Here is a 27,006-nt window from a genome sequence, read left to right as displayed (position 1 = left end):
ACACTTAAGAATAAGTATTTTGCGCGTGGAGATTTTTCTTATTTGCTCCCTCACTCGTTTAGGGCATATAGTTCAAGTTTCGCACAATATCACTCCCCTTCTTCCCTTAACGCAAGGTGAATTGTGTACACTCATTATGAAAACTAGCAAAATAAGTTTTCACGTATTTATCTCTGTTACTGATTATCTATGTTGGTATCATTACTAAAATTCACTGATCCCTTTCATGATGTTCGGCTTAGCCTAAGTAATTGCTTCAAACTAATATCGAAATAAAAGTAAATTCATATTAACCATTTTATGGGTTTACAATTTCGCTACCGGTATTACAGTATTTAAACATAATTTAATTAATAAAGAAATTAAAATTGTTTTATCATTACAACAATATAATAATTAATTTCTCAGTGAAAATACAGTTAACCGAACTCTTACCTTGCGTCTGCTGCGATATTTTAGAGTATTAAATTGTGTTGTCGTGTAGTAAATCACGACGAAAGCGAATGTAGCCAGCATCGCGATGCGAAAAAGCCGCCGCTTCCTCCACATGCTAATCGCCGTCTGCTTCTCGATTCCCGCGAGATTCGTCTAATCGTCTGCTACCTCTCCCGACCTGTTTGTGACGTTCACAAAGGAGGAGGAGTCAATAAACGGCTCTGAGTTTTTCGTTCTGAGCACAAAGCTATCCGCCTGCGTGATTGTGTATGATATGGAACAGGTTACATTATTCTGGATTTTCGGAAATAATGTTAGAAGTAGGATAAGAAACATAATCACTGGATGGGATTATTACATCACATAACCTTCTTCCAATTCCGGTCACAAACCATACTTAACTGTGCAGGACTCGCTGCCTAGAAGGCTATGACTTGTACATTATTTATAGAGTGCGCTGACAAACCTAAGATGATCTAGTGAAGATATTACTATATTTCGTATAGTGCATACTGCACTTATTCTCTTTGGCATACTGCATATTCTCTTTGATATAGTGAGCGGGTGTATAATATATGTATTGTTAAAACTTTATTGCGAGTGTGCGTGTGTGTGCAGTTTTAGAAATGTAACATTGTTGTACCACATTGGGGACTAAGTGAGATAAAGTGTCAAGTGTTAAAAAAAAAAAAGTAAACAAGTGTATCGCACACCTAAAGTGAGAATATTTGACTGTATTTACCTCATTGACGTTACTTGACTATGTCGTGGCTGAAAGGATTGGCAGGAAAAGCTGAAGATCTTTTAAACCAAATCGATCAAAACGCAGCAGTTGCTTTTCAAAACGAGAAAGATTCCAAAAAGAAAGAGGACACATTAACCGAAGTGATGTGGGATACCCCTTCCTCCTCTGGGTAAATATACTTACATATCTTTTTTGGCTACCTATCATTTTTAGTTAATCCTCAGCCTTTAGGTGTATAGGTGCTATAAGAGGATATAGCCTAACCATAAGCCGGTACTTATAATTTCTTTATTCTTCTTTTCCATGAAGAAGAAGTAGTGGCCTCAAAAGTCCCAATGAACCAACAATTGAAGAACCGGTGCAAACATTAACATCCCCCAAGCACGTAATAAAAGATTCAGATGAAGACTTATTGGAATATCTTAACAACCCCGAACCTGCAGATGGAGCATCAGCTCATGTTATCCAGGTGGGTTATTTAGGATATTGAGACTTGTTCATAACAGTAAATCTTGATTGGCAAATTCCATGTTTTAAAATTATGACATATTAGGCGTTTTTTTAAAAAATTGTAATTGTTTCAAATATCTCTAAATGTCATGTTAGTCTGCTGTGCAGAACATGTGATTTAGTGCTACAGTAACTTAATTGCCTGACAGATTTGCTTAATGTGAAAAGTTGCAAGCTTTTGCTTTGTGATCTACCATAATGAACTGCAGATTTTAGACACATTCAATTTGGTGTGATATAAACCAAGACACACTGATGTAAAAATTTCCTCTCTCAATATTCTGTCACAGAGAGAGCTGTTGACAATGATCTGCATTAATTCATTTTCTGGGGCCAACGACCTTAAATGTTAGGCCCCTTTAAATAACATAACATTCATTTTCTCCAGTTTTCACCATTTGAAATGGGTAACTAACCAGTAATTGGCGAAGCTGTAGAGTCTACTCCACAATGTTAGTAACACGAGGCACCACTATGTGGCGCACGCGAAGTGACTGTCCTTTGTTTAATACTTGGGTTTCCACTAGTAGCGCCGAGGTAAGTAGAGGTGAGTAGAATAGTACTGCTGTCAACTGTTGGTTGTGGGTTTGATATGGCTATAGGCCTATTTCTTTTTCTTGCCGTGCGGACAGTATGCGCCGCGGCGATAGAAAGAAGCCTATCAAAGGGAGTGTGGCCCCAAAGGGGCCACTGTTCTCATGACAGACATTGGCCTGGATGGGCACAGATACGTTACAACTACTAAATTACTTTTTTTCTTGCCGTGTGGTTAGTATGCGCTGCGGCGATGGAAAAGAGCCTCTCGAAGGGAGTGTGACTCCGAAGGGGCCACTGTTCTCATGACAGATTGGCCTGGATGTGCAGAAATACGTTAAAGCTAATAAATGACCTTTATTTCTTGCCCGCCATATTAAAGGAGGAATTGAGAAAGTGTACAGTTACCGTCTGACGCCATGACACTCATACTTCGCAGGTCTCTGTAGAGGGTTTTTTCGCAGTAGTTGGTAACGTCGACCAATGCCCGTGATCCTTAGCAGAAGCTATTGATAATGGTGCCTGGACCGCTACTTTAGGTTATTAAAGTAAATATGCTCCTAGGGACGGGTGGGTTGGACCCTCGCAGGCATAATGAACACATCTCTCTTTCAGAATCATTTCTAGGTACGAATAGGTACATGCATGCTTTTTATTTAGCACTGAGCCAGTAGTTTCAGATTTATTTATAATTACCTGAATATGTGCTCGTTAAGGTGGCACTTCACTAAGAAATTGCTGAACAAATGCATTGCTTATCTGTTTAGCCGTCTCGTACTTAAAGTAAATTTTACATACGAAAATACGGTGTTGCAATGATAACTGTCTCACCATGTTATGTATGCATGTATGTAATAATCCTTTCCAAGCAGACTGTACATTTCTACCCCTCCATCCTCAGTTCACGTAGGGTTACTTTGAGATATTCTTAGATGTATTCAATAGGTACCGGGCGAGTTGGCTGTGCGGTTGGGGGCTGACTGTCGGCAGCCCCGAAGATAGTTTGCTTGTGGTTTCCCATTTTCACACCAGGCAAATGCTGGGGCTGTGCCTTTAATTAAGGCCACGGCCGCTTCCTTCCCACTCCTAGGTCTTTCCTATCGCATCGTTGCCATAACAAGATATTAGAATCATTCCGTATTGACGGTTTTCACTTTACAATGGCGAAAAATGAGAGTATCCTCCTATTCAATACATCATATATTCCGTCATTAGACGGAGCAAACAAATTCAGACATGTTTCGGCTCGCTTGAGCCATCTTCAGTGAAAAAAATTAGGGGGGTTGGAATAATTCATATAATATAGGCCTAAGTTGAAAAAATGCTAAAAAACATAATGAAAGAGTAAACAAAAAAACAAAAGAGAGCCTAGACGGAAAACAAAATTAGCACAAATATACAATATTTACATCAATATGCAGAGCAAAAAACTTACTGCGACAAAATTCAGTGAAACAGGTGTTAATTTGAAATAATAATTGATACTAAAAACTGCGTTAACCTAAGAAACAAGGGAATGAGAAAACAAATGATGCAGATGGAAATGAATGGTCTCGGTCGCGTGATCGAGTCTATTGTTGGTTTGGCCGTGTTTGCTAGGTTGGAAGGAGCGGAGGGGGAGGGTTGGTGTGAGGAGGAGGGGGGGGGGGGAGTGGTGGTGAGTCGGGGAGATGGAGGTGGGGTTTGTTTGTGTTATGGAAATTCTGACAAATGTATGGAATGAATGTTTCAAGTAGAATGTTCTTTTTCTCGCTGACTTCATTTAAATTGTGAGTGGGGTTCATAAACTGATCTAGATCGATGTGGATGCTCTCGAGAATGTTGAGCAAGGTGCCTTTTTGCTCATAACACCTATCTGTCTCAGTGCAACGTAAAGGAAATTCAGATGTATTCAGTAACAAACAAGGAACATGTTATGGCATTAACTTACCGCATATTATTAAATCCTTGATTTATTAGTTTCATCTTGATTAATTAGTTTCATCTTGATTAATTAGTTTCATTTTGATTTATTAGTTTATAAAATCCTTTCTGCATTATGGTACAACACATTAAATTATTTTGTTTCACTTTGGCCTACTGTATAGGGCTTGAAGGATGGATGAATCACTTAATGTTGAAGGGGAATGACAATTCCTATACTTCACAGGAGAAGGAAAAAGCTATCTATTACCTGGAAAATATCAGTCTGTGGTTCAAGCTTTTGCCAGAGCATGGCACCTGTACTAATGATTACCTTGACCGGGCGAGTTGGCCGTGCGGTTAGGGGTGCACAGCTGTGAGCTTGCACCCGGGAGATAGTGGGTTCGAATCCCACTGTCAGCAGCCCTGAAGATGGTTTTCCATGGTTTCCCGTTTTCACACCAGGCAAATGCTGGGGCTGTACCATAATTAAGGCCACGGCTGCTTTCTTCCCATTCCTAGCCCTTTCCTATCCCATCGTCGCCATAAGACCTGTCTGTGTCGGTGCAATCTAAAGCCACTAGCAAAAAAAAAAAAAAAAAAAAAGAATGATCACCTTGGCTATCAAAAATAAAAACATGCACTATGTCAAAAAAAAACTTTTGTTGCTACAGAAGGCCCTTTTTTTACAGCGAAAGGATTAAAAATTGGAATTTTCAATGGCTGCTTCCACATCCTACAGACAGTTAGAAAATGTATCGTTATTGCTTTTGGAAGGTTCTAAACCCATTCTCAGTGGGAACATTTGAGCAGAAATGCCAAAACTATACTAGTATAATGCGAAAGAACTGTACAGTATCATTGTAAGAGTCTTTGAAACGTAGAAAACAGTTATAATAACAGCATTACAATGTAACCAAAAATGCCAAAACACCGCTAATATGACAAAAGTAAAATTACACTTTGTAAGAACTGCTGAAACAGAGAATCCCAGACTATTCACCACATTCGTCTTGGGTTTCTTTTCTGGCTGCTGTTGAGTTTGTGAGAATTCCACATCAGTATTCCAGGTGTTCATGAGGAATTAATTTCAGTGTTCTTTAAAAATATCATCCATTTTATTTGCTATTTGGCTTCTAGTTGTTGCTCGTTGAGTGGATAGGCTCAAGTGTTGTGTAAGAATATTTAGAGAGTTCTTGTTATTTTTTTAAAATTATATACGTCAGTGTGTCTTAGCTTATATCACACCAAGCAGTGGTCCTACAAAATATTTCTTAAAGTACCAGTATACAGAAGTTCCCTTCCAGCATCATGCAGTTCACATGTCAGTCATGTTTACAGTCTAGCCAGAAGTTTATACATCATTCCTTAGTTCAAGGTTTGGCCATTGGATGCAGATGAGTAGGAAGTGCATGTTGTGCATGCTGTCATTACATATGTGTTCAGAATTATGATTTTGGGATATGTAAGATAGGGTGAATGGCTGTTTAACTCAGGTAGTGAGGTGCTCACCTTTTGTGCTCAAGGCTGTGGGACCAAATCTTGACACTCTCAGGTTGGCCATTAAGACTGTTTAAATGCAAGAAATCCTTATTGGCACATTCTAAAACTATTCTTCAGATCAAATTCTGACACTTGGGCATGTTTTTGAGATCTCTACAGGGTCTCTCTGATAAACCCAGACTGAGCGCACAGTGGTTGTACTCTGCGTTACAGCAGCTGCCTCAGCTCAACTTACATCGCGTGTGGCCATCCTGCTTTAAGTGTGTATACAATCTTATGTGAAATCTTACCTTATAAAAGATGCTGGAAGTGTCATCCTTCATAATGAGGGACTTCATAAACACCGTTAGGATTTTCTGCACACCAATAGCCAGAGTTATGACTGATCACACGACCATTAATTTGAAACCAGGCCTCATCCTAAAAGAACACAATCTGTGGGTCGAATAAATGATCATTCAATGATGCAAGATACCACTTACAAAATCTCACTCTTTTTGCTGGATCAGCAGGTTTTAAACAATGGGCCCATGTAAACCTGTATCATTTGATGTATAACAGCTATGTAGCTCTTGTGTGCAGAAGAAACCAATACCCCTACTTGTTGTGTTAACTTTGTGAGTGATTTATTCGGTGACCATTGAAGATTCGCACCAATGTCGTCTTTCTTTTTCTCTGTTAAAACTGTTCGTGTACAAGCATGCTTTTTATTGAGCACTGAGCCAGTAGTTTCAGATTTATTTACAATTACCTGAATATGTGCTTGTGAAGGTGGCACTTCACTAGGAAATTGCTGAACAAATGCATTGCGTACCCGTTCAGCCGCCTCGTACTTAAAATAAATTTTACATACGAAAATACAGTGTTGCAATGATAACTGTCTCACCATGTTAACAGCTGAGATTCAGACTGGCTATTGATGCTAGGTTGAACACGTGCACGCTCCTTGCAAGGTCAAGCACTATGGGTGTGCCTCCCGTACAGCTGCTTAGGTCTCGGAGAATAGAAACGCTGCTGGACGCTCTTGGTTTATAAGAGAGACCCTGTAGTTAAAGCAAAGCAAAGTCATCTCCGTACAGGCCATGAAGGCCCTTGGAGCGGTGGAAGGTAAAGATTTCCACTATTCGTAACCTCGGCATATGATGGGGTAGAGTGGTTAGCTCTACGCCCGGCCTGTAGTTAAAGGGATGTTAAACTTCAGTATACCGAGCTCGATAGCTGCAATCGCTTAAGTGCGGCCAGTATTCAGGAGATAGTGGGTTCGAACCTCACTTTCGGCAGCCCTGAATATGGTTTTCCGTGGTTTCCCATTTTCACACCAGGCAAATTAAGGCCATGGACTCTTCCTTCCCACTCCTATCCCTCTCCTGTTCCATCATCGCCATAATACCTATCTGTGTCGGTACGACTTAAAGCAACTTGTAAGAAAAAAATAACTGTAGTATTTTTATTTATATTAGAATAACAGCAGCCTACCCAGTGGCATTGATTACTGCTAGTAATTGGTAAAGATGCGATAAATGGTTACTTTCCAGTATCATGTTACTGCGTATCTGTTGTACTGTAGTATTGAGTGTGAGTATTAGGATATAAAAGTAACATAATTACAAGTTGCAGGTCAGCTTTTGGGAGGAACAGTCATTTACGCCCTGCTGCCTCTTGCAACCCCTATCCACACCTTACAAAGTATGCAAATAGCATTACTTTATCTCTCCATCTCTCTTTCTTCTCTCTCAATGTCCCTTTCACCAGCTCATCACTCCACATTCTTAACTATTCCTATCAAATGTTTGTTGTTTAAAGGGGCCTAACATGTAAGGTCATCGGCCCGACATCACATGTATACAATGATCCATTTACACTCCGAGAAACAGCTCGATAGCTGCAGTCGCTTAAGTGCGGCCAGTATGCAGTATTCGGGAGATAGTGGGTTCGAACGCCACCTGTACCTTAATTTTTTTTGCTAGGGGCTTTACGTCGCACCGACACAGATAGGTCTTATGGCGAAGTGTACCTTAATTAAGGCCACGGCCACTTCCTTCCCACTCCTAGCCCTTTCCTGTCTCATCGTCGCCATAAGACCTATCTGTGGCCGACATTAAGCAACTTGCAAAAAGAAAAAAGAAAAAAAAACACACTCCGAGAACTAATACTTCGAAACTTTCATTTATGAAATAATAATAATAATGTTATTTGATTTACATCCCACTAACTACTTTTACGGTCTTCGGAGATGCCGAGGTGCCGGAATTTAGTCCCGCAGAAGTTTTTTAACGTGCCTGTAAATCTACCGACACGGGGCTGTCGTATTTGAGCACCTTCAAATACCACCGGACTGAGCCAGGATCCATTTATGAAATGAAATGTGCCGTGACTGCTAGGTCCTAGATGTCCAAGGATCTGTAGATAATTAAACATACATATAGTGGCACCTGACATTATAAAATATGTTGACGAACAAGTGTCGTACACTCTTCATTATAGTGTCGGAATGAGGGATGAGGAAATAGTCCTTCTATCAGGAAGAAAGTAAGGAGAGTTTAAACCAATACTTTTTTTGTTTTTTATGTCGCACTGACGCAAACTGGTCTTATGGTGACGATGGTATAAGACAGATCAGGACTAAGAATGAAGCGACCTTGACCTAACTGAGAAGCAGCCCCGGCATTTGTTTGGTGTGGTAAAAGGGTAACCAACAAAAACCATCTTTAGGGCTGCTGACAGTGGGGTTCGAACCCACCATCTCCCAAATACAAGCTAACAGCTACGTAACCCAAACCACGTAGCCAAGTAGCTCGGTAAATCCAATATAAATGGCTCAAAGATCTTCATCTTCTGCCATAGAAAAAAAAGTTGGAAATATGTGGTAACCAACTATGTACTTTTTTGTACTTGTAAAAATTATAATAGCAAATGTTGCTGCACTGGACCACAGGTTGCAGTTGCAGAAAGGGCAGATAAACTTGATGGCGCTTGCGATAGCTTTTCAGGACCTGATATTTGAGTACCATGCACATTATTTGAACTATATTAACCGGTAGAAAGTTTATATTTTTAAAATTATCTCCTGTTGTTATTATTATTATTATTATTATTATTATTATTATTATTATTATTATTGAGTACCTCCTTTCACTGTGTTTCTTCAAATTAGAAAGAGTTTCCTGTAATTGAGTTTTGTCCCCACAAATTGTATCTCGTCTTTTGCTCGTTGTCCACAACACAAGTGAAACACGAGATGCAAAGTGGGAAGACCACACGTAACAGTTTCGAGGGAACTACCCGTCTGTATGTATCACCAACTGCAAGCCCAATACAAAGCACTTCATGTAACTAAAAGATATCTGTAACCGGCCAGTTAGTAACAGGGTAGGAATGCCAGTACTGCCTCTAAACTGTTACAAAATTATTGCTGGCGCCTGCGCAGGAGTGCACGCTTAAGCGAGCTGCTATTGTTCCTAATATCCGCTAGCCAATCAGAAACTCAGCACCTTCCCTTGGTTTCGCTGAGATAGTTGCTTTTGTATTAGGGTCCCCGGTGGAACATAGTATTTCCGGAACAGCTTACTCTGATTACATAGGATACATTATCATGTTACGATATGTAACTCCCGTCTCTAGTAATTGGTGGGTTGTGGCAGGATTGTGTTATTACAGTGATTATTGTATCTGATAGTGGTTTGCATCCTAGATTTTAAAAAATCCCGCTTGTCAAAAACATTAGGAGGATATGGGGTGACCAGATTCACATCAATGAAAAGCATGTCAACATTTTTCAAAAAGGACTTTGTTTGGAAAATAAAAAAATTAAAAAAAAAACAGAAAAGCAGCACATGAAAGTCAAGGAAACTATAATTATTACCAAGTGAGTTGGCCATGCAGTTTCGGTCATGTAGCTGTGAGTTTGCATTCTGGAGATGGTGAGTTTGAACCCCACTATGGCAGCCCTGAAGATGGTTTTTGATGGTTTCCCATTTCCACACCAGGCAAATGCTGGGGCTGTACCTGAAGACCATGGTCGCTTTCTTCCCACTACTAAACCTTTCCTATCCCAGCGTTGCCATAAGACCTATCTGTGTTGGTGCGACTTAAAGCAAATTGAAAGAAAAGAAAAGATAATCATTATCTAGACACACATTTAGGGCCATTTTCTCCAAATAGAGTTAAACCTGGTATAGGCCCTAAATTAAACCCGTTTAACTTTAGTACCTAGTTTAAACCTGCGTCCATTTTCTCCACAAATTCCTGACACTTGTTTAGTTTAAACGACAGCTCGCCCATTTAAACTAATGATGTCAAGTCTGTGCTAGCGTTGGCTGCACTGAAGGAATAGTCAAAGGCATGGTTGATTGGAATTGGCCAATCAGAGGCAAGTAATTCAATGACCGACATTGTTGTATTAATATAAGCTGTTTGTGGTGAATTAATGCTATCGTACGTAGTGAAGAAAGTAGAAATTCAGCGGGATATTAGCTCTACTGATAGATAAATAGTTTACATTTTTGCGAAGTGTTGTGTCGTATAATTTTACCCATTGTTGTCTACAATTTCTTGGAGAGCACTTTTATTTCTTATTATTCTCTAACATGCTTTACCATAAACAAGTAACAAGTTTTTTGATGTCTGTATTGTCTTACTGAACACACGGGAAAGTTGAAATATTAAAATCCTGGTCTTTTAGCAATATTCCTTTCCTCAGAAAATCAACATTTATGTGAATTTCAAGTAAACAAATTCCAACCATGCTCGAGATTTATCTCCTATTAAAATCCCTCGACTGGGATCAATCTCGCAAACCTCAGATCCAGCAGATAGACCAGTGAGGATGTATTATTTTGAGATGTATTACTTGATTCTATACTCATTTATTACATAACCTAGTTTGCGGTATGTAGTATTGTATGCATAATACTCTTCTCCCTATAGCATTAATATTTCTATTGCTGGTATGCTGGCAATATTTAGGATGAAACATTCTTAAGTATAATTTATTTTATTACTAGTTTACTAGCATTTAAACATAGGAATTTCATTTTGTCCGTATTGAACTGAGAAAGGATGTTAGGAAAAACTTAAAACGGTCCACCTTTTCAATACAAAAATGTTATATTTATTTATAACATGTATTTGCACTTGGAACTAGTTTCGACGCTGTGTTTGCGTCATCATCAGCCAAAATGTGGGAAATAGGCAAGATCTAGGCATTTATATTACACAAGGCGTTACATTAAACAATACACATCTTATAAGGAGATAAAAACAGGGACGAATATAGAAACAAATGAATCGTTCAGAAAACAAAAGTTATACATATTAAAAATAACTTTAACCACATATCTTGCAGTGCGAAAGTGTTCTTCTTGAATGATTCCTGAATATAAAAAAACACACGCGCACACATTTCTGGAGAGCCAGCAGGCAGGACAAAGTAAAGTGAAACCTTAAGAGTTCTTCTGAGAAGAGTTCCTCATTTTTTCTATGTTCCGACTAACTAATGAAGTCTCCCTTGAGTTTACTAGCAAGCAAAAACACTTTATTATTTTTCTGATCCCATTAATATTTATTGAAGTACAGTATATATGATAGTATGAAGGGGGCGCCGTACAGAGTGGCTCAGATGGTTGAGGCACTGGCCTTTTGAACCCAGCTTGGTAGGTTCGATCCTGGCTGAGTCCGGTGGTATTTCAAGGTGCTCAAATACGTCAGCCTCGTCGTGTCGGTAGATTTGCTGGCACGTAAAAGAACTCATGCGAGACAAAATCCCGCCACCTCGGCGTCTCCGAAAATGGTGAAAAGTAGTTAGTGGGACGTAGAAACATTGTTATTATTATTAGGAATGGGGAGAGTAAACCCCGGTGTCGACATAGCCTACTGCTATCCGAATAGCACCAAGGGCTCTACTCAAGGCTTAGCGTCGCCATCCGACGGACGAATCACCATCAACAGCGTCAATGCCCCCACTCCATATAAACACGGTGGAGTGGTTCAGGATTAAATCCAGGTTTTTGGCACGCAATCTAGCCATTAGAAATTGTATACCACCACCTCTCCTACCGTGCCGGCCAACATTCTGATGGTCAAAATATTTTCGACCACCTGGATTTGAACCGTATAATTACGGTTTCAGACGATGTTGGCCTAACGCTTTAACGACCACAGCCATCAGACACCGCTCGGAGAGCTGACGTATTACACCACTTATGTACGAATATTTTTATGCTTCACATTACAGTATTCATGCTACCAACAGTATTTTATATAATATTATAAGGAGACTGCTATTTAAGGTCTGTGGTCCCCGTTGTTTATGAGAAAAATGCCTGCTGCATAATATCTTAAAGCAACCAGAATCATTACTTCTAGCGAAATAGCATTATTTCGTGCAGTTGACGTTTTAAATGAATTCTCCTGTGATACAAGACAATCCTTGCTGTTCGCTTATGAACTATAAATCCACTAAAAAACTCCCTTACATCCGATTTTCCAAATTTGTAAACCTTTGTTGGAATGTGGCTTCTTAACCTCAGTTGCACATCAAAATTATTTCCTATTTAATCAAAGACTTCAATAAATTCTTCCATTTGTCTAATTCTAATACTACGTTCTAATTTTAGTACGTTTTCTATTTAAGTACTGCAGGACTGCTAGTCAGAACTAACCATTCCACTAGGAAAATCACAGATACGTTAATAAAATATCAAGAAGGCTGAATATAAACAGCAGTTTAAACCAATGTGGGGAAAGTGAATGTTAGTTTAAACTCATACTTAAACCAGATTAATAAACCTAGTTTAAACTCATTTGGAGAAAACAGCCCTTAATCCTGTATCTGCAGATCCAATTTGCTGTTGTAACTTGGGTTTGCCCAGTATGCCTAGGTATTTATGAATGAGCACTGAAGTAAATTCCTTCAAGTTATTCTGTACCCCTCTCACAGATTCTGTTAAAAACCTATTTCTGTCATCAGTCAAGTATTAAAATTAGAGAAAAATACTCTTTCTACATTTGCATTAGCAAATGCTGGGGCTGTACCTTAATTAAGGCCACGGCCGCTTCCTTCCAACTCCTAGGCCTTTCCTATCCCATCGTCTCCATAAGACCTATCTGTGTCGGTGCGACGTAAAGCCCCTAGCAAAAAAAATAACTGGCACTGAAATACTTTGCCCATTTATGACCACGAAGTAGGGCCTAACTTGCTGAAGTGAGAATCATCATTAATCTCAGACAAAACCTTTCTAAAATTACAAAATCGATCAAAACATTTTGCATCTCTGTTTCAAGAGTGGTAAGTTTTCCTTGCAAATATACAATACTTTTTTCAGTCTCACTGTAATCTAAACTCTTATTTTAAAGACATCCACTTAAAGGAGACTAACTCATCAAACATTTTAATCCATCAGTTCAGATATTCATAGCATGATTCATATAGCATCATACCTTCCTCCAAGAAAGCAGTAGCCTCTTTATCAAAAACTTCTCTTCTAACACTTTCTAAAATTTCTTGACCTCTCAAACAAATTCATTTTCCTTGCAGTCTGTTTTGAAGGATTTAGTATACGCTACACTTTCTAGAATGTCCATTATTTCAATAAGAGATTTTTCTTCTCTTTCTGTTTTCATTGAAAAATGCAAATGCAACTTATTTTCAAAGATTGTATTGGTACCTTGGGTGGCTTACACACAAGGAAATTCCTTGAAATTATACTGAACCCTTTCACAGATTCTATTAAAAATCTATTTCTATCGGTCAACAGTCTTGAATACTCTGTCTCTTGCTGGAAAGACATAATAATAATAATAATAATAATAATAATAATAATAATAATAATATTGATTTTATGTCCCACTAACGACTTTTACAGTTTTCGGAGATGTCAAGGGCCAGAATTTTATCCCACAGGAGTTCTTTAATATGCCAATAAATCTACCGACTCGTGGCCAATGTATTTGAGCATCTTCAAATAACACCAGACTGAGCCAGGATTGAACCTGCCAAGTTGGACTCAGAAGGACAGCACTCTACTGTCCAAGCTACTCGTCCTGGAGCTGGGAAGAGAGAACAGTTAGCCCCATATTGCAAAAATGTGACCTTGGAAACCCAAACTGGTAATTTAATTGTTCTTGTGGTTTGAGTCATCAGTTCATGCCACCCTATCCTGTGCCAACCTTTTCATTTCTGTGTAATTGCTGCATCCTACATCTTCTCTAGTCTGCTTGTCATATTCATACTTTGGTTTACCCATACCGTTCTTACTGCCTACAATTCCCCCCCTCACCGGGCGACTCTCAGCAAACCCTAAAGCAACAGAAAACTGTATTGAATAATTCAAAAATGAAACAAAATCTTATGACCTCTAACTTTTATATGACCGAGATCGATAGCTGCAGTCACTTAAGTGCGACCAGTATCCAGTATTCGGGAGATAGTAGGTTCGAACCCCACTGTCGGCAGCCCTGAAAATTGTTTTCCGTGGTTTCCCATTTTCACACCAGGTAAATGCTGGGGCTGTACCTTAATTAAGGCCACGGCCGCTTCCTTCCCACTCCTAGCCCTTTCCAGTCCTATCGTCGCCATAAGACCTATCTGTGTCGGTGCGACGTAAAGCAACTAGCAAAAAAAAAAAAAATTATATGATGCAGATGAGATGGGCCTTATTTGTGAGGCTTTGCTTGGAAGAACTTTAGCTTCTAAAAGGCTATATAATATTCCTTGTCATAAGGTTAGTAAAGACCATGTAACTATGCTACATTTTTCTAACTCTACAGGAAACCACAAAATACCCCTTCTTTTGATAGGCAAATCAACCCACCGTTACATTGAATCCTGGATGTTCTGATGTATCCTGGAGGCTAAGCGTATGCATGTATCAATGCTATAAGAGGTCATTTTGAACATTTCATGCGATATGCTGGTACGTTCTGTTCCTGCGTGTTTCCAATTATTCATTTACTATGTAGAGTTGTAGAAAATGAGTTCTAACATGGAAATAAAGCGCTTATGGATCCACGTCCATATAATATATTTTCTTGTTCTATGTGTGATGAATGTGTCCTGAAAGAGTAGCCATACCTCTTGTTACACCATGTATACCGGTATTCCAGAACTGTTAAAAACAAAACTATGTTGTGTTTTATTCCTCCAGATATGAACACAAGGGGTGAGTACCTAAATAGTTGCACTACAACTTTCATAGTTGTATGAGATATATTTCTTTGATAGTACAGGGTTCATTAATTGAGAAGATTTCAGTCGTCGTAATACTGCACATTATATATTATGTGTAAATATTTTATGTGATACTGCATGCTGTGTATTACATGTAAATATTGCATCATCATATTTTGAAATTCATAGCTCATGTTTCATGAGAGAGAGGTATGAATAAACCATTTTCTTCATTGAGATAATCTTTAATTTATGAGTTGTTTATTTCCCTTGTAATAGAGCTGTATTTTTTGCAGCCACCTGAACTCCTTTACCATGAGCCTTCAACTTCTTCCGACACCACGGTAGTCACATTGTTTCGGAAGTCAACGGTGCCCGACTCATCATCAAGTCTTCCATCAGCGTCTACCTCCTTAGCTTCTACAAGCTCGGAGATGTTTCGGAAGTCAACAGTGCTCGACTCATCATCAAGTCTTCCATCAGTATCTGCCTCTTTAGCTTCTACAAGCTCGGAGACTTTTGATGACCTGTCTTCAGAAAACAAATTGCTGAGGAGTGAGCTTAGGGCAGCAAATGTGGAGATCTCCTCCTTATTACAACGAGCAAAGATCGCTGAAAAATGTAAGTTGGTTTATTGTGGATACACACGTCTCCATGTGTAAATGGACCTAATGTTGGATTATGGTTTCTGAAATATTAGTTTTAGAATTTAGAATTTTACAAATTTCCATTCTTCGGTTAATAAATTTTCTGAATAAATTAGTACGTGAGTATATTAATAGAAGGAAAGAATGAGCCTAACTTCTGTACTCTTGTATGGAATGGATGAAATGTGTTCCAGATATTTATGAGGAATCTTAAAACTGTATCCTCATTTTTTCATGTGTAGAAGTTTTTTTTTTTTACAGTTTGCTTTACGTTGCACTGACACATATAGATCATATAGCGACGAACGGACAGGAAAAGGCTAGGAGTGGGAAGGAATCGATTGTGGCCTCAATTAAGGTACAGTTCCAGCATTTGCATTGTGTAAAAATGGGGAACCCACGGAAAATCATTTTCAGGGCTACCAACAGTGGGGTTTAAACCCACTATCTCCTGAATGCAAGCGGATAGCTACATGACCCAAACCCCACAGCCATTCGCTTGGTTGTGCAGAAGTGATCTCTTTCCAAGGACACAGCAACATTTGCAAATGTCTGACTTCATGTGCCTAAGTTTGGACACACACTTAAAGAGAAATGTTTTTCCTCTTTAGATGGTAGTTAGCACAGATGTCCCTTAGCTGACATGACTATCTTTCTGGTGACATCTTACTGGGAGTCCTGTAGGATAAGTTCGAAGAAGTTTGAGAGTGTATGCTACTCAGAATTTCAGAAACTATACCATGACCACCTAGTTGCAAAACTGATATTTCATAGAACTGTATTTTCTTATCCTATTTGGTTTCTTAAGCAAGCAAGTGAAGTACGGTACATTAGATACCAGTTTTTAATATCTGCTCTTTCCATATATTTGGTATCCTGTGTGACATGTACACAGTTTTATCACAATCTGCCTAGTTCATTTTCCCCACTTGATTGCTCAGGAAATGTTGTAAATACAGAATGTAGTGGAATATGTGGGACCTATGTCACTGTCAGGGCAGTAAAATAAAATCCTCACAATTTGAACAGTAGTGTACCCACTTCTCATTCACAAGGAAGATTGAAATGTAGGTTGAATCTAACTTCGAGTTTCCTGTTATAACAGGACTTTTTAAACTTACCGATAAGTACTGACTGCCGGTAATTCTTCTGTAGCATTGAGGGAGATGGTATTTCTTTGCTTGGTTATTTCCTTAAAAATTATTTGAATTTTGGATGCTCCAGTTTACACTATGCAGGGGGATATTAGCTCCCACCATTACAGTGCATAGGCCTGAAGAAAATTAATGTTTGATCTGAAAAATAACACAATTGACTTAAATTACAATGTTCCTATATCTTAAATTTCTGCATTTGGGCTAATTGGCAATAATATGGTGTATATCGTGCATTTCTTTCATAAAAGAAAGAACTATTAGAGATGATGTTTTCAGAAGTACAAAACTTTAAAGTAAGAACAAGGGAATTCATAATTTACATGGAAATATGTCCTCAAAGATTTTCAGTTGTAATTTGGCAGTATCGTGTAGAATTCACCAGGTAAAAAAAAAGTTAATAAAAATTACTTGAAACAATACCTGAGTACCGTAGAGGAGAGATCCTTCCTGTATGCTTGCCAGGGACCCACCAAGCTGTCCCTGGCAGTATTCTTACTTATAGAGAAAAATTAAAACAGAGGCAGTATAAATCTCAGATTTGTGAACATTTTATTTGTTGCTATTCGCCGGCTTTGGTCATGAAGACTATTTTCTGTTGCCTGCAATATATCCTGCATCATGTATGCCCACAAGGCTGCCACCCTCGTTGAAAATTAGGGAACCGTGCCCATAACCTTACTTTTGTCACAATATAGCACGACTCTAGGAGATGCTAGAGGCATGTTGGCTGCTTTGCGGCCCTAACCTGGGAGCTTACGCCCCCCAGCCTCTCTTTGCTTGCCATTCAGCACAGCGGTTACTAACCGGACCTCACCAATCCAGACCAATGGTCTTTTCACTGGCCTGGTCTTGTAAAGTTATTCTTGGCAGCCTTGTGAAACACGCTGTGACATCATCCTAGCTGTGCCACATTGTATCTGCAACTATGTTTCACGAAGGCTTAGCTGAAGTGTAATAGATTTCACTAGAGCCTACGCAAAAGTCTGGTGAAAGTTACTCATGACTTTTTTTTTTTTTTTCTAAAAAGGGAGTTTTAAAAATTGCATTTCAGTTGTAAATCTCATTTTCACAGGTAATGAATCACAGTTCAAAATACTGATTTTTTAATTTTCATCCACTCTGTGACCAGAGACCACCGGTGGTCTAACTCCTTGCCCGGTAATTAAATGACTATTTACATTTTAGCAATGTAAATGATTGAAAGTTCATGACTAATAGAGCATTGAAACAAAACAACTTGCCACAGTACGTAAATGAATAGGCCTGTAAATGCTACAATGAAATGCGATCGTAGTTCTCAGTCATAAAATAGATAAAAGGAACAAACAAACTTACTTCCTTACAGCAAGCTTGGCAGAAGACTACCCTTCCATCCATAGTGAAATTGGCATCCCCTGTGATCAACTGCTTCAGCCAGAAGGACTTCGAAGATTTTTCTTAGGGCATTGCCGCAGACACACTTCTTCTTCATCTTCTTCTTCACAATAAATCACAACACGTTCTGAAGGTGATGCATACGCGTACAATAGGGTGGGCCGAAAAAACTCAAATTCTTATTTCCAAGTCGTAATACCGCGGAAAAGTTGCGAATTGGGAAGAATAAACCGGGTTAAAAAAGAAACAAGATAGGTTCATTTCTTCCGGTCGCGCATGTGCTCTAAAGTTTGCCGAAATTCGGGAAAATGTATATTTTTCCGATAATTTTCTACCTTGCTTAACTTGTCAATATTTAAATGTAATAGCTTTAGTCGACTCTTACTCGAACCAATAATGATTTAGAAAAAAGAATGGTTCAAATCAGTTAAGGTCTTCCGCTCGCGCAACAGCTGTAAAAAATCTAACAAATTCTCGTGCTCATCGTAACTCGCTCGGGTCAAAGACTCTGACGCTCTGCCCACCTACCACTTTCGCCACCACGCCATGCCATTGTTGTGTCAGTCTGGACTTATCCCTCGTGTTTGATGTGTGTTTCATTCGCTCTTCCAGTTACTATTGTGGCTTTTGCATCTACTGTATTTCGATGTTTGTTTTGTGTAATGACATTTTTGTGTAACTTCGTGACTTAACGGTGGTATATTATGGCTGTACCTCAGAAACTCACCACAAGACAGATATTTGATTGCCGTATATTTGCTGCACCTAAAGACTTTTCATCAACAGGCTAAAGTTAAAGTTGTTATCCTTCTAGTAAAGGTAGCTATAGCGACCAAGATATTGGTCTTCATCATCAGTTTCAACAATATTTACATTTGAATACGAGCACGAGGGTTTCAGATGAGATTCAGATTCATCATCCAGAGTTAAATGGCTGTCACGCGATCTCCTTTCCAATGATTTAATACGTTTCTTTGTTTCAGACACGTCTGAACCTCCAATTTTTCCTATTCCGTGTGCTCATAATAAGTAAACAAATATTAGCTCAATAGCAGGTATTTTGTTTGATTTTGCACACAGTTGATAGTTATATCGCATTTACATAAATCAGGGGTTCTGTTACAAATGCAATTAATAACAGTGGGGCATTTGCAAGCCGCTACGTCAAAAAGCAATGAGCATTTTTGCTTAAACTCGTCAATTTTCTACTTAAACGAATCTTTATTCTTATCCCGAGTATATGATTTTTGAATGCTGTAATATTTATCATGCAACGTTTTTATAAGTTGCACAGTTATCTTATCTGTAACCGTTGGGATGGATGCTTTCTGATGCAAACCACTTATTTTGTTAGCTACTGTACTGGCAACGTGCGAAAAATTGACGCTTTTATTATTAACTTTAAACGCCAAGTGGTATCTCTCCTGTGAACAACACCGAAACACGTCCTCACCAGTAGGAAGTTTGATGATGCAAATGACAATATGTGTAGACGTGTTGAAGTCAGTCTTCGAACACAAGGACAACACTTCCAGCATCTGTTATGAATTGATGTGGTGAGTAAAAAGTTTGTTGTTGGTTTGTTTTGTTTTGATACAAGTGGCAGCAGCCGTGCTGCCAACTTAACTGCTGATGCCCCCTCGCGCAGTAGCACGTAGGCGCTGCGGAGAACATTTCCTGGCGCCCTGTATCAAAGGAAATCTGTTCATGTCTGTTTAGATCTTGTTTTGTTCATATTGGCACTGTAAATAACTACAGATTTCTTATTGTTTATCATCCATTCTTAATAAATATTTTGACATTTAACTCCAGGAAGTGATTTTGGTATACTGGATGATGATGATGTTGATGATTGATGTTTTCAGGGACCTAATGTCTAGATTATTGGCCCCTTAAGCTAATAATGACTTGGAATTTCATTATCTTGTGACCATACGGCAAAGATTTTTGACAAGTTACCCATTTTTGCAAACTCTTCAACCTCACTATGACCACAAAGATGAATGCACTACAAGCTCAAAACATATTACTGGTAGTTGCCTCACAATATTTTTTTCAATTTTTTCCTTCCTCATATTATTTTATGAATGTAATTTAATATTAAAATATTGTGTTATTGTTTATTATAATTTAAAATTACTGTATATGTTACAAGTACAGCATACTGCACTTTCATAATACTGAAAGGAAATGGCAAACTTGTAGTTTTGCATATTTTTGATATTGTGATCATAGCTATGGACCCTCCAATTTTATATGTGGAACCTGAGCCATAGGGGTGTGACTGTTCATTTCAAAAATTCCGTATGCATTGACTAGGATAATACTAAAAGCATTACTGAATCAGCATTAAGCAAATTCAATGTAAAATCTGTATGTGATGCACAAAGTTTTTAAATATTGTAACATTTTATTTGACCTGCCTGACATAAAAATGTTTCACAAAACCTTGCTACACCATGTTGTACATTTACTTAATATGAGTTTATGTACTGTAATACAGCTGCACATTAGTTATTTGTTGCTGGAAGCTCTGTCTGTATTAGACACTTAAGCTTTCAGCAGTAAATGATTGTAGCTGAAACTATTTATAATATGATAATGGCCATGTGATACTGTCCTCATAGTTGGCTATAACATCGTTCTCCCTTTGGCAAGCTAATGAAATGACAAATTGTGAATTTATCAGGAGAGCTGAAACAAGTTCTGATTTCTCATGTAAAATCAATGTTTATATTTTTATAGGTTTCACTAGCATGCCAGAGGGGGACAATATGGCTATCCTACTTTGTATATTAGTGTTATTATGTGCATTTTAAACGAAGGGTTTTTTTGCATTTGGTATATTTTGATATTTCAGCTTGCAGTGAACTGCAGAATAAAGTTAAACGGTTAGAAGATACAGGAAGATCACTTGACCTTCTTGAGGAAGAAATTAAAATAGTACAAAGGCATGCTGATGCAAGTGAAGATCTTGCAGATTTTATCAGGAACAATCCTGAAATGTAAGTTTCCTAATAGTAATTTTATACCTAACTCATCAGATCCAACTTATTTTTGTTTTCCTTGGCATACAAACTCAAAAACTTCCAGTCTATAAATAGACTGTTGGGCATTAATGTTATCAAAACATGCCATAATAATGAATAAATAGATTTTTCTTTTTGTGTATTTTATGTTTAAACTTTATTCCTTAGAGTAATTACAACCATGCCTGAAGAAGTCTTTGGTGGAGATCGTAAAGTTGTGATAGGAAAACAAAGTGGGAAAGATTGAGAAACCCTCATTAAGAAGAGAGAAAAGAATTAAAGTATGTAAGTTGAAGAAGAAAAGCATACAAGAAGAATTTCAAAGGGAAAACCCTTGGTACCTAGGGCGGAGATGGGGAATGTTGAAAATGAATGGAAAAGATTTAAGGAAGCACTGGTTGGATATGCAGAAAAGGTATTTGGTAGAACATTAGGAAATGTGAAAGACAAAGAGACACACTGGTAGAATGATACGGTAAAGATTAAATTGAAGGAAAAGAAAATAGCATGGAAAGTATGGAAAACATCCAAGACTGAAGAGAGTAGAGGAAAATATGTAGAGGCAAAGAATTTGGCTACGAAAGTAGTGGAGGAAGAAAAGAGCGAAAGCTGGGCCTTAATTCACACAGAAATTGAGAGATGATATGCAGGGCAGCAAGAAATTATTGTATGGTATCTTAAGAAACAAAAAGAGAGATCAAGTAAACACCAGATTTGTGAAGGATGAAGGTGGCATAATATTAACAAAGCCAGAAGAAATAAAAAATGGATGGAGAGAGTATTTTCAGAAGTTGCTGTACATGAGAACTAATGACAAGTCATTCAACGGACCACCAGGAAAGGCAATTAATTGATGAAGAAGTGGATAAAAAAATTACAATAAATGAAATTGAAATAGCAGTAAGAAAGATGAAGAATGGAAAAACTGCTGGAATAGATGAAATTTCAGTGGAGATGATAAAGGCAGGCTGGATCTTTAGGCCTGCAGTGGACATACCGAGTTCTCAGGATTGTCTGGGAGAATAAGGATGTCCCTGAGGATTGGCAAAAAGGAATAATCATCCCAATTTTCAAGAAAGGCGATAAGAAAGTATTGAAGAACTGCAGGGGAATTACTCTGATATCCCATGTTAATAAGAAAATGGAGAGGGTACTGGAAAGTAGGATAAGATTGAAGGTTGAAAATGAGACACAGGAAAATCAGTTTGGTTTCAGAAGTGGAAAGTCAACAATAGAGCCCATTTTCATTACGAGACAACTAATGGTAAAGCAATGGGAGTATGGGAATGATATGGTGATGACTGACATTCATTGACATTGGAAAGGCATATGACAGTGTCCCCAAGACTAAAGTTTGGGACAGTCTGGTGCAAAAAGGAATTGGACAGGGATTAATAAAAATGATCATGTTAATGTACAAGGAATGTTGTTGCGTGCAAACACAAGTTGGCAGGACAAGTTTGTTCAAAATCACTAGTGGGCTGAGACAGGGAAGTGTTCTATCGCCAGTCCTGTTTACAATAGTAATGGATGACATCACAAGAACAGCAAAGGCAGCATATGGAGGAAGAGAAATGAACATGTTGTTTTATTTATTTTTTGCTATTTTGCTTTACGTCGCACCGACACAGATAGGTCTTATGGTGATGATCATGTTGTTATTTGCAGATGATATTGTGATCTGGGGAGAAGAGGACATAAAGGTTCAAGAACAGTTGGATGTGGTGAATGGGAAGATCAAAGAATGTGTATTGAAAATAAGTGTAGAAAAAGTAAAACTCTTGTTATGACTAGAGGGAAGAAAGAAGTGAAAGGTCAGATGCATACAAACCCATGGAAGTAGTGGAGACGTTCAATTACCTGGGGAGTGAATTAATGGAGAATGCTTGACTGGATGCTGAAATTAGTAAGAGGATTCAAGCTGGAAGCTGTTTATGTCATAGTGTAAGAAACATGTTATGGGACAAGGATGTGCCAATGGAAGCAAAGGAAACTATATACAAGATGTATTAAGTACTCATAACAACTTATGGAGCAAAAACTTGGACGATGACAAAGAAGGATGAGAGTCGAATACAGGCAGCCGAAATGTTCTTGAGGAGTATGATACAGAAGAGTAGAAGAGACAAAATAAGAAATGAGAAAATTCGGGAAGAAATTGGAGGGGAAAAAAATGAATGATCGAATACAGAAGAGCCGACTAAGATGGTTTGGACACATAAAGCGAATGAATGATGAAAGAATGCCAAATAAGGTGCTGGAAATGCAAAGGCAAGGAAGGAGAGGCCACAGACGATCACGATTGAGATGGAAGGACACAATGCAGTGCAGTATTATAGAAAGAAACCTGGACTGGGACACAGTGTTGGAGGAGGAGTGGTGGAAAGAGCGAAGAAAGTGGAGAGGAACCATATTTGCCCTTATCCGCCCACAGCTGGATAATGGGAAATGATGATGAGTAATTACAGAACATGTAAGTCAAGATACCTAATTACTGAAATACATTTGGGTTGTCAAACTTTTTTTATCAACTGTGGGAAGATTCAAAACATCTTTGGGAGTGTGTTGCATTGCACTTTTAGCAGAATGTTAATGGTCTCCCTTTATGGTCTTGTCTGCCAATGCCTCTGTGAAGAACTTTTAGCCATAAGGTGGCCTCTTCCATCAAACCCCAAATGGAACTGTAATACACGATGTAATACACATCTTCAGATACTGCACGGCCAAATATCGTCTGAATTCAAGGAAGTCCAGGGAATCTCATCCATGTATTTTTCTATAGACAATCTAATCATTTACTACAGCCATGTCCAGCATTCTTATGAAGAAGGCCTGGTATCACTTTTTTCCACAGATTAAAGTAGCGTATTTCCTTGCCAACCGGTCATGGAGATCCGCCCATGTACGTACTTTAGTTCTTTATGACTAGCAATGTCGAAAGTATAATCATAGGACTCCCATGTTGATTTTTGCAATGATTTTGTACCCCAGAGAGGGCAGTTCCAAAGTCTATTTTCTCTTAACAGTTCCAGCAGCCTGGAAAAGCAAGATTTTGAAGGTGGAGCAAAATATCTCTGTTTGTAAAAATGTTGTCAAGATAGATATCATGAGAATGAGAGTTATGTATGCAGTCCAACATCTTGAGCACCACTCTGTTGCCTAAAGCTAAGCCATTCCTGTTATTTTCTTCCCTTGTGCTTGTATCTTTCCCACGGTATAAGTCAAATATTTAGCAGTGCCCGTTATAACTGCATAGAACTCAAATTAGATAGGTTCCCGTTGAATGAATTGTTGGAGAGTATTTATGGTCATAATATTTTATGATCATCTCATCTTATGGCAAGGTGTTCTGAAAATATACCAAATTGCTGGAAGGAAGCATGTAGCACGGATATATGTGGCCTCACTTTCAATTCTTTATCTGGCTTCTGATCGTTAGCAAGATCATTGCTGTTAAGAATTAATAAAGCTCTTCACTTTTAGGTACTAATTTTGAGACGTAGCATATTTTACAATGTCTATTTCCAAATTTGGTTCCTCTGACCAGTAGTACCTCTCAGAAGGAAGTCTATGGTATGCTGAAAGTAGTAATATGATCAAGGGAACTCTTAGCTAATCGGGATCAGTAGGGAAGTCTTTTTATACAAGGCTGCATACGATACATTTCCTTTAAAAGTAAATTTGAATATATCATTATCATTTATAATTTTCTCTCCAGTCTCAGATGGCTTTGCAGTCTTTCAAACAAATAAATTTCTTCCATTTTTTGTTTGAAGCATGGCGATTTTCTGGAATTTTTATGTAAATGGGTGTACATTATTTGTATCTTGTTGTTTGGTTGCAGGTTTTTCTTTTTTAGTTGTTTTTTCAGCCCTATGGCTAATCATTTCTGGTAAGTCGGTCTTTTTTTTTTTTTTTTTTTTTTTTTGCTACGGGCTTTACGTCGCACCGACACAGATAGGTCTTATGGCAACGATGGGATAGGAAGGGCCTAGGAGTTGGAAGAAAGCGGCCGTGGCTTTAATTAAGGTACATCCCCAGCCAGCATTTGCCTGGTGTGAAAATGGGAAACCACGGAAAACCATCTTCAGGGCTGCCGACAGTGGGATTTGAACCCACGATCCCCCGGATGCAAGCTTACAGCCGCGCGCCTCTACACGCATGGCCAACTCGCCCGGTGGTCAGTCTTTTCAGAGGCAGTGAAATGTACTTCAACTGGTTTAGGAACATTGTTCACATTTACTATACCTGTTGCATCACTAGGTGCTTCATCTTCCTCAGTGGGACTATCTGGATCAGGAGGTAGTACCACAACATCAACTATGTCACTATCATCATCAATCTCATTAGCAAAGTTATCATCACATACAATATGCAGTGCTGCTTCTAGTATAATTCCTTTGAATACTATATCATTATTACTGTATGCCATAACTCTGAATGTAATAAAAAAAATAAAGAAGAGAAGAAAGAAGAAATAACTAATAGACTTCACGTATTATCGTTCCCATTTTCTCTTAGTTTAGAATTGCAAAACTATCCCCGTAAAACATTACAGAATTCAATAACTAACTTATCTATATATATATACAGTAGAGTCTCGCTCATCCGACCTTCGCTTATCCGACATTCCGTGTTATCCGACACTGTCAGACTTAATTTCAACTTTTGGTGGAGATTAAATTCAGGCACACCCGCTGTGGAGGGTGCGACCATGGGACAAGCACTGGTCTGAACGCTGGCGGTAGGACTGGGTTTTTCTCAAGGACAGGTGCAGTGAGTCTTCAGTCATTGTAGTATTGGTTGGGTGCGGATGTTGTAATTTTCATATCCTCTGTGAGTGTGGCGAGTAAATGGAAGAAAGTGACTGTTTCTATGGAACACAAATTGAGTGTATTAAACAGACTGGACAAAGGGGAAATTCTTCAAAATGTGGCTTCAGATTATGGTGCTGGACGTGTTACAGTGGGAGACTGGAAAAAACAGAGGGAAGAAATTGAAAAGTTGTGCTCTACCAGAGCAGAGAAAAACAATGAAAAAATGTCAGTATGAAAAAGTAAGTGAAGCACTATTTCTTTGGTATCTCAACACCGGGAAAAGGGCCTGCCAATATCTGGCACCATTCTGGAGGAAAAGGCTGTGTATTTCCAGAAGGAGTTTAATGAAGAGGACCCTAATTTTCCTGCCAGTGGCGTGATCGGTGGCAAAAACGGTACGGCATTAGGTAGCGTAATATCTGTGGAGAAAAGTTTCTTTTCGTAAGACATCTGGAATGTTTTCGTTTAATACTGCATGTACTGTACAATTGAACTGGTAATTCAATAAGTAGAGCACCGTAAAACATGTCATTATTTTAGCCTTCCTGTTTGTTTCAGTTCATTTTCAAAGTTGTTCTGTATTATCCGACATTTTCGGTGATCCGACGTACTCCAGGTCCCGTTTACGTCGGATAATCGAGATTCTACTGTATATAAAATAACTTGTCCTGACTGACTGACTGATTCATCATCGCCGAGCCAAAACTACTGGACATAATGAAATGAAATTTTGGGGATACATTCATATTAAGATGTAGGTGCTCGCTAAGAGAGGATTTTTGGATATTCCGTTGCTAAGGGGGTGAAAAGGGGGGGGTGAAGTTTTAAAATGAGTGCACCTATATCTCAAAACTTTAAAAGTTTACAAATGTAAAAATTGGTATTTAGAATCTTCTTTGAAAATAAGGAAACACGTATTTTTTTGTTTTCAGAAAATCCCAATAGGAGGGGTGAAAATGGGGGGAAATGTGTTGAATGCCTTTAATCAGGATACCGCTACTTATATCTCAGAAACTGAAGATATTACAGACCTGAAAATTGGTACTTTTGATCTCTTTAAAAAATAAAGAAACACGTATTTTTTTGTTTTTGAAAAATCTAATTAATGGGAGGGTGAAAAGGGGGTGAATTTTAAAAATTAGTGAATCTATATCTCCAAACTTTTAAAGTTTGCAGATGTAAAAATT

General features: G+C 38.4%; 1 protein-coding gene across 2 annotated transcripts in view; it reads left to right on the top strand.

Annotated features, from left to right (window-relative positions):
* The first annotated feature begins 969 nt into the window (after positions 1 to 969).
* The window catches only part of LOC136864429 (golgin-84), a 148,632-nt gene continuing 122,595 nt past the window's right edge, over positions 970 to 27,006 (top strand). The window contains exons 1-4 of one of the 2 annotated variants that reach the window (XM_067141414.2): positions 970 to 1,349; positions 1,490 to 1,649; positions 15,092 to 15,416; positions 20,834 to 20,978. In XM_067141414.2, coding sequence (XP_066997515.2) covers positions 1,198 to 1,349; positions 1,490 to 1,649; positions 15,092 to 15,416; positions 20,834 to 20,978 — 782 coding nt within the window. In that variant the 5' untranslated portion in view covers positions 970 to 1,197. The remainder of the gene's footprint in view (positions 1,350 to 1,489; positions 1,650 to 15,091; positions 15,417 to 20,833; positions 20,979 to 27,006) is intronic. The other variant, XM_067141415.2, reaches the window with a different exon arrangement.

Source organism: Anabrus simplex, chromosome 2 (assembly GCF_040414725.1).
Source record: "Anabrus simplex isolate iqAnaSimp1 chromosome 2, ASM4041472v1, whole genome shotgun sequence".
In the NCBI taxonomy this organism is placed as follows: domain Eukaryota; kingdom Metazoa; phylum Arthropoda; class Insecta; order Orthoptera; family Tettigoniidae; genus Anabrus; species Anabrus simplex.
This window is presented reverse-complemented; position numbering and strand designations above follow the sequence as displayed.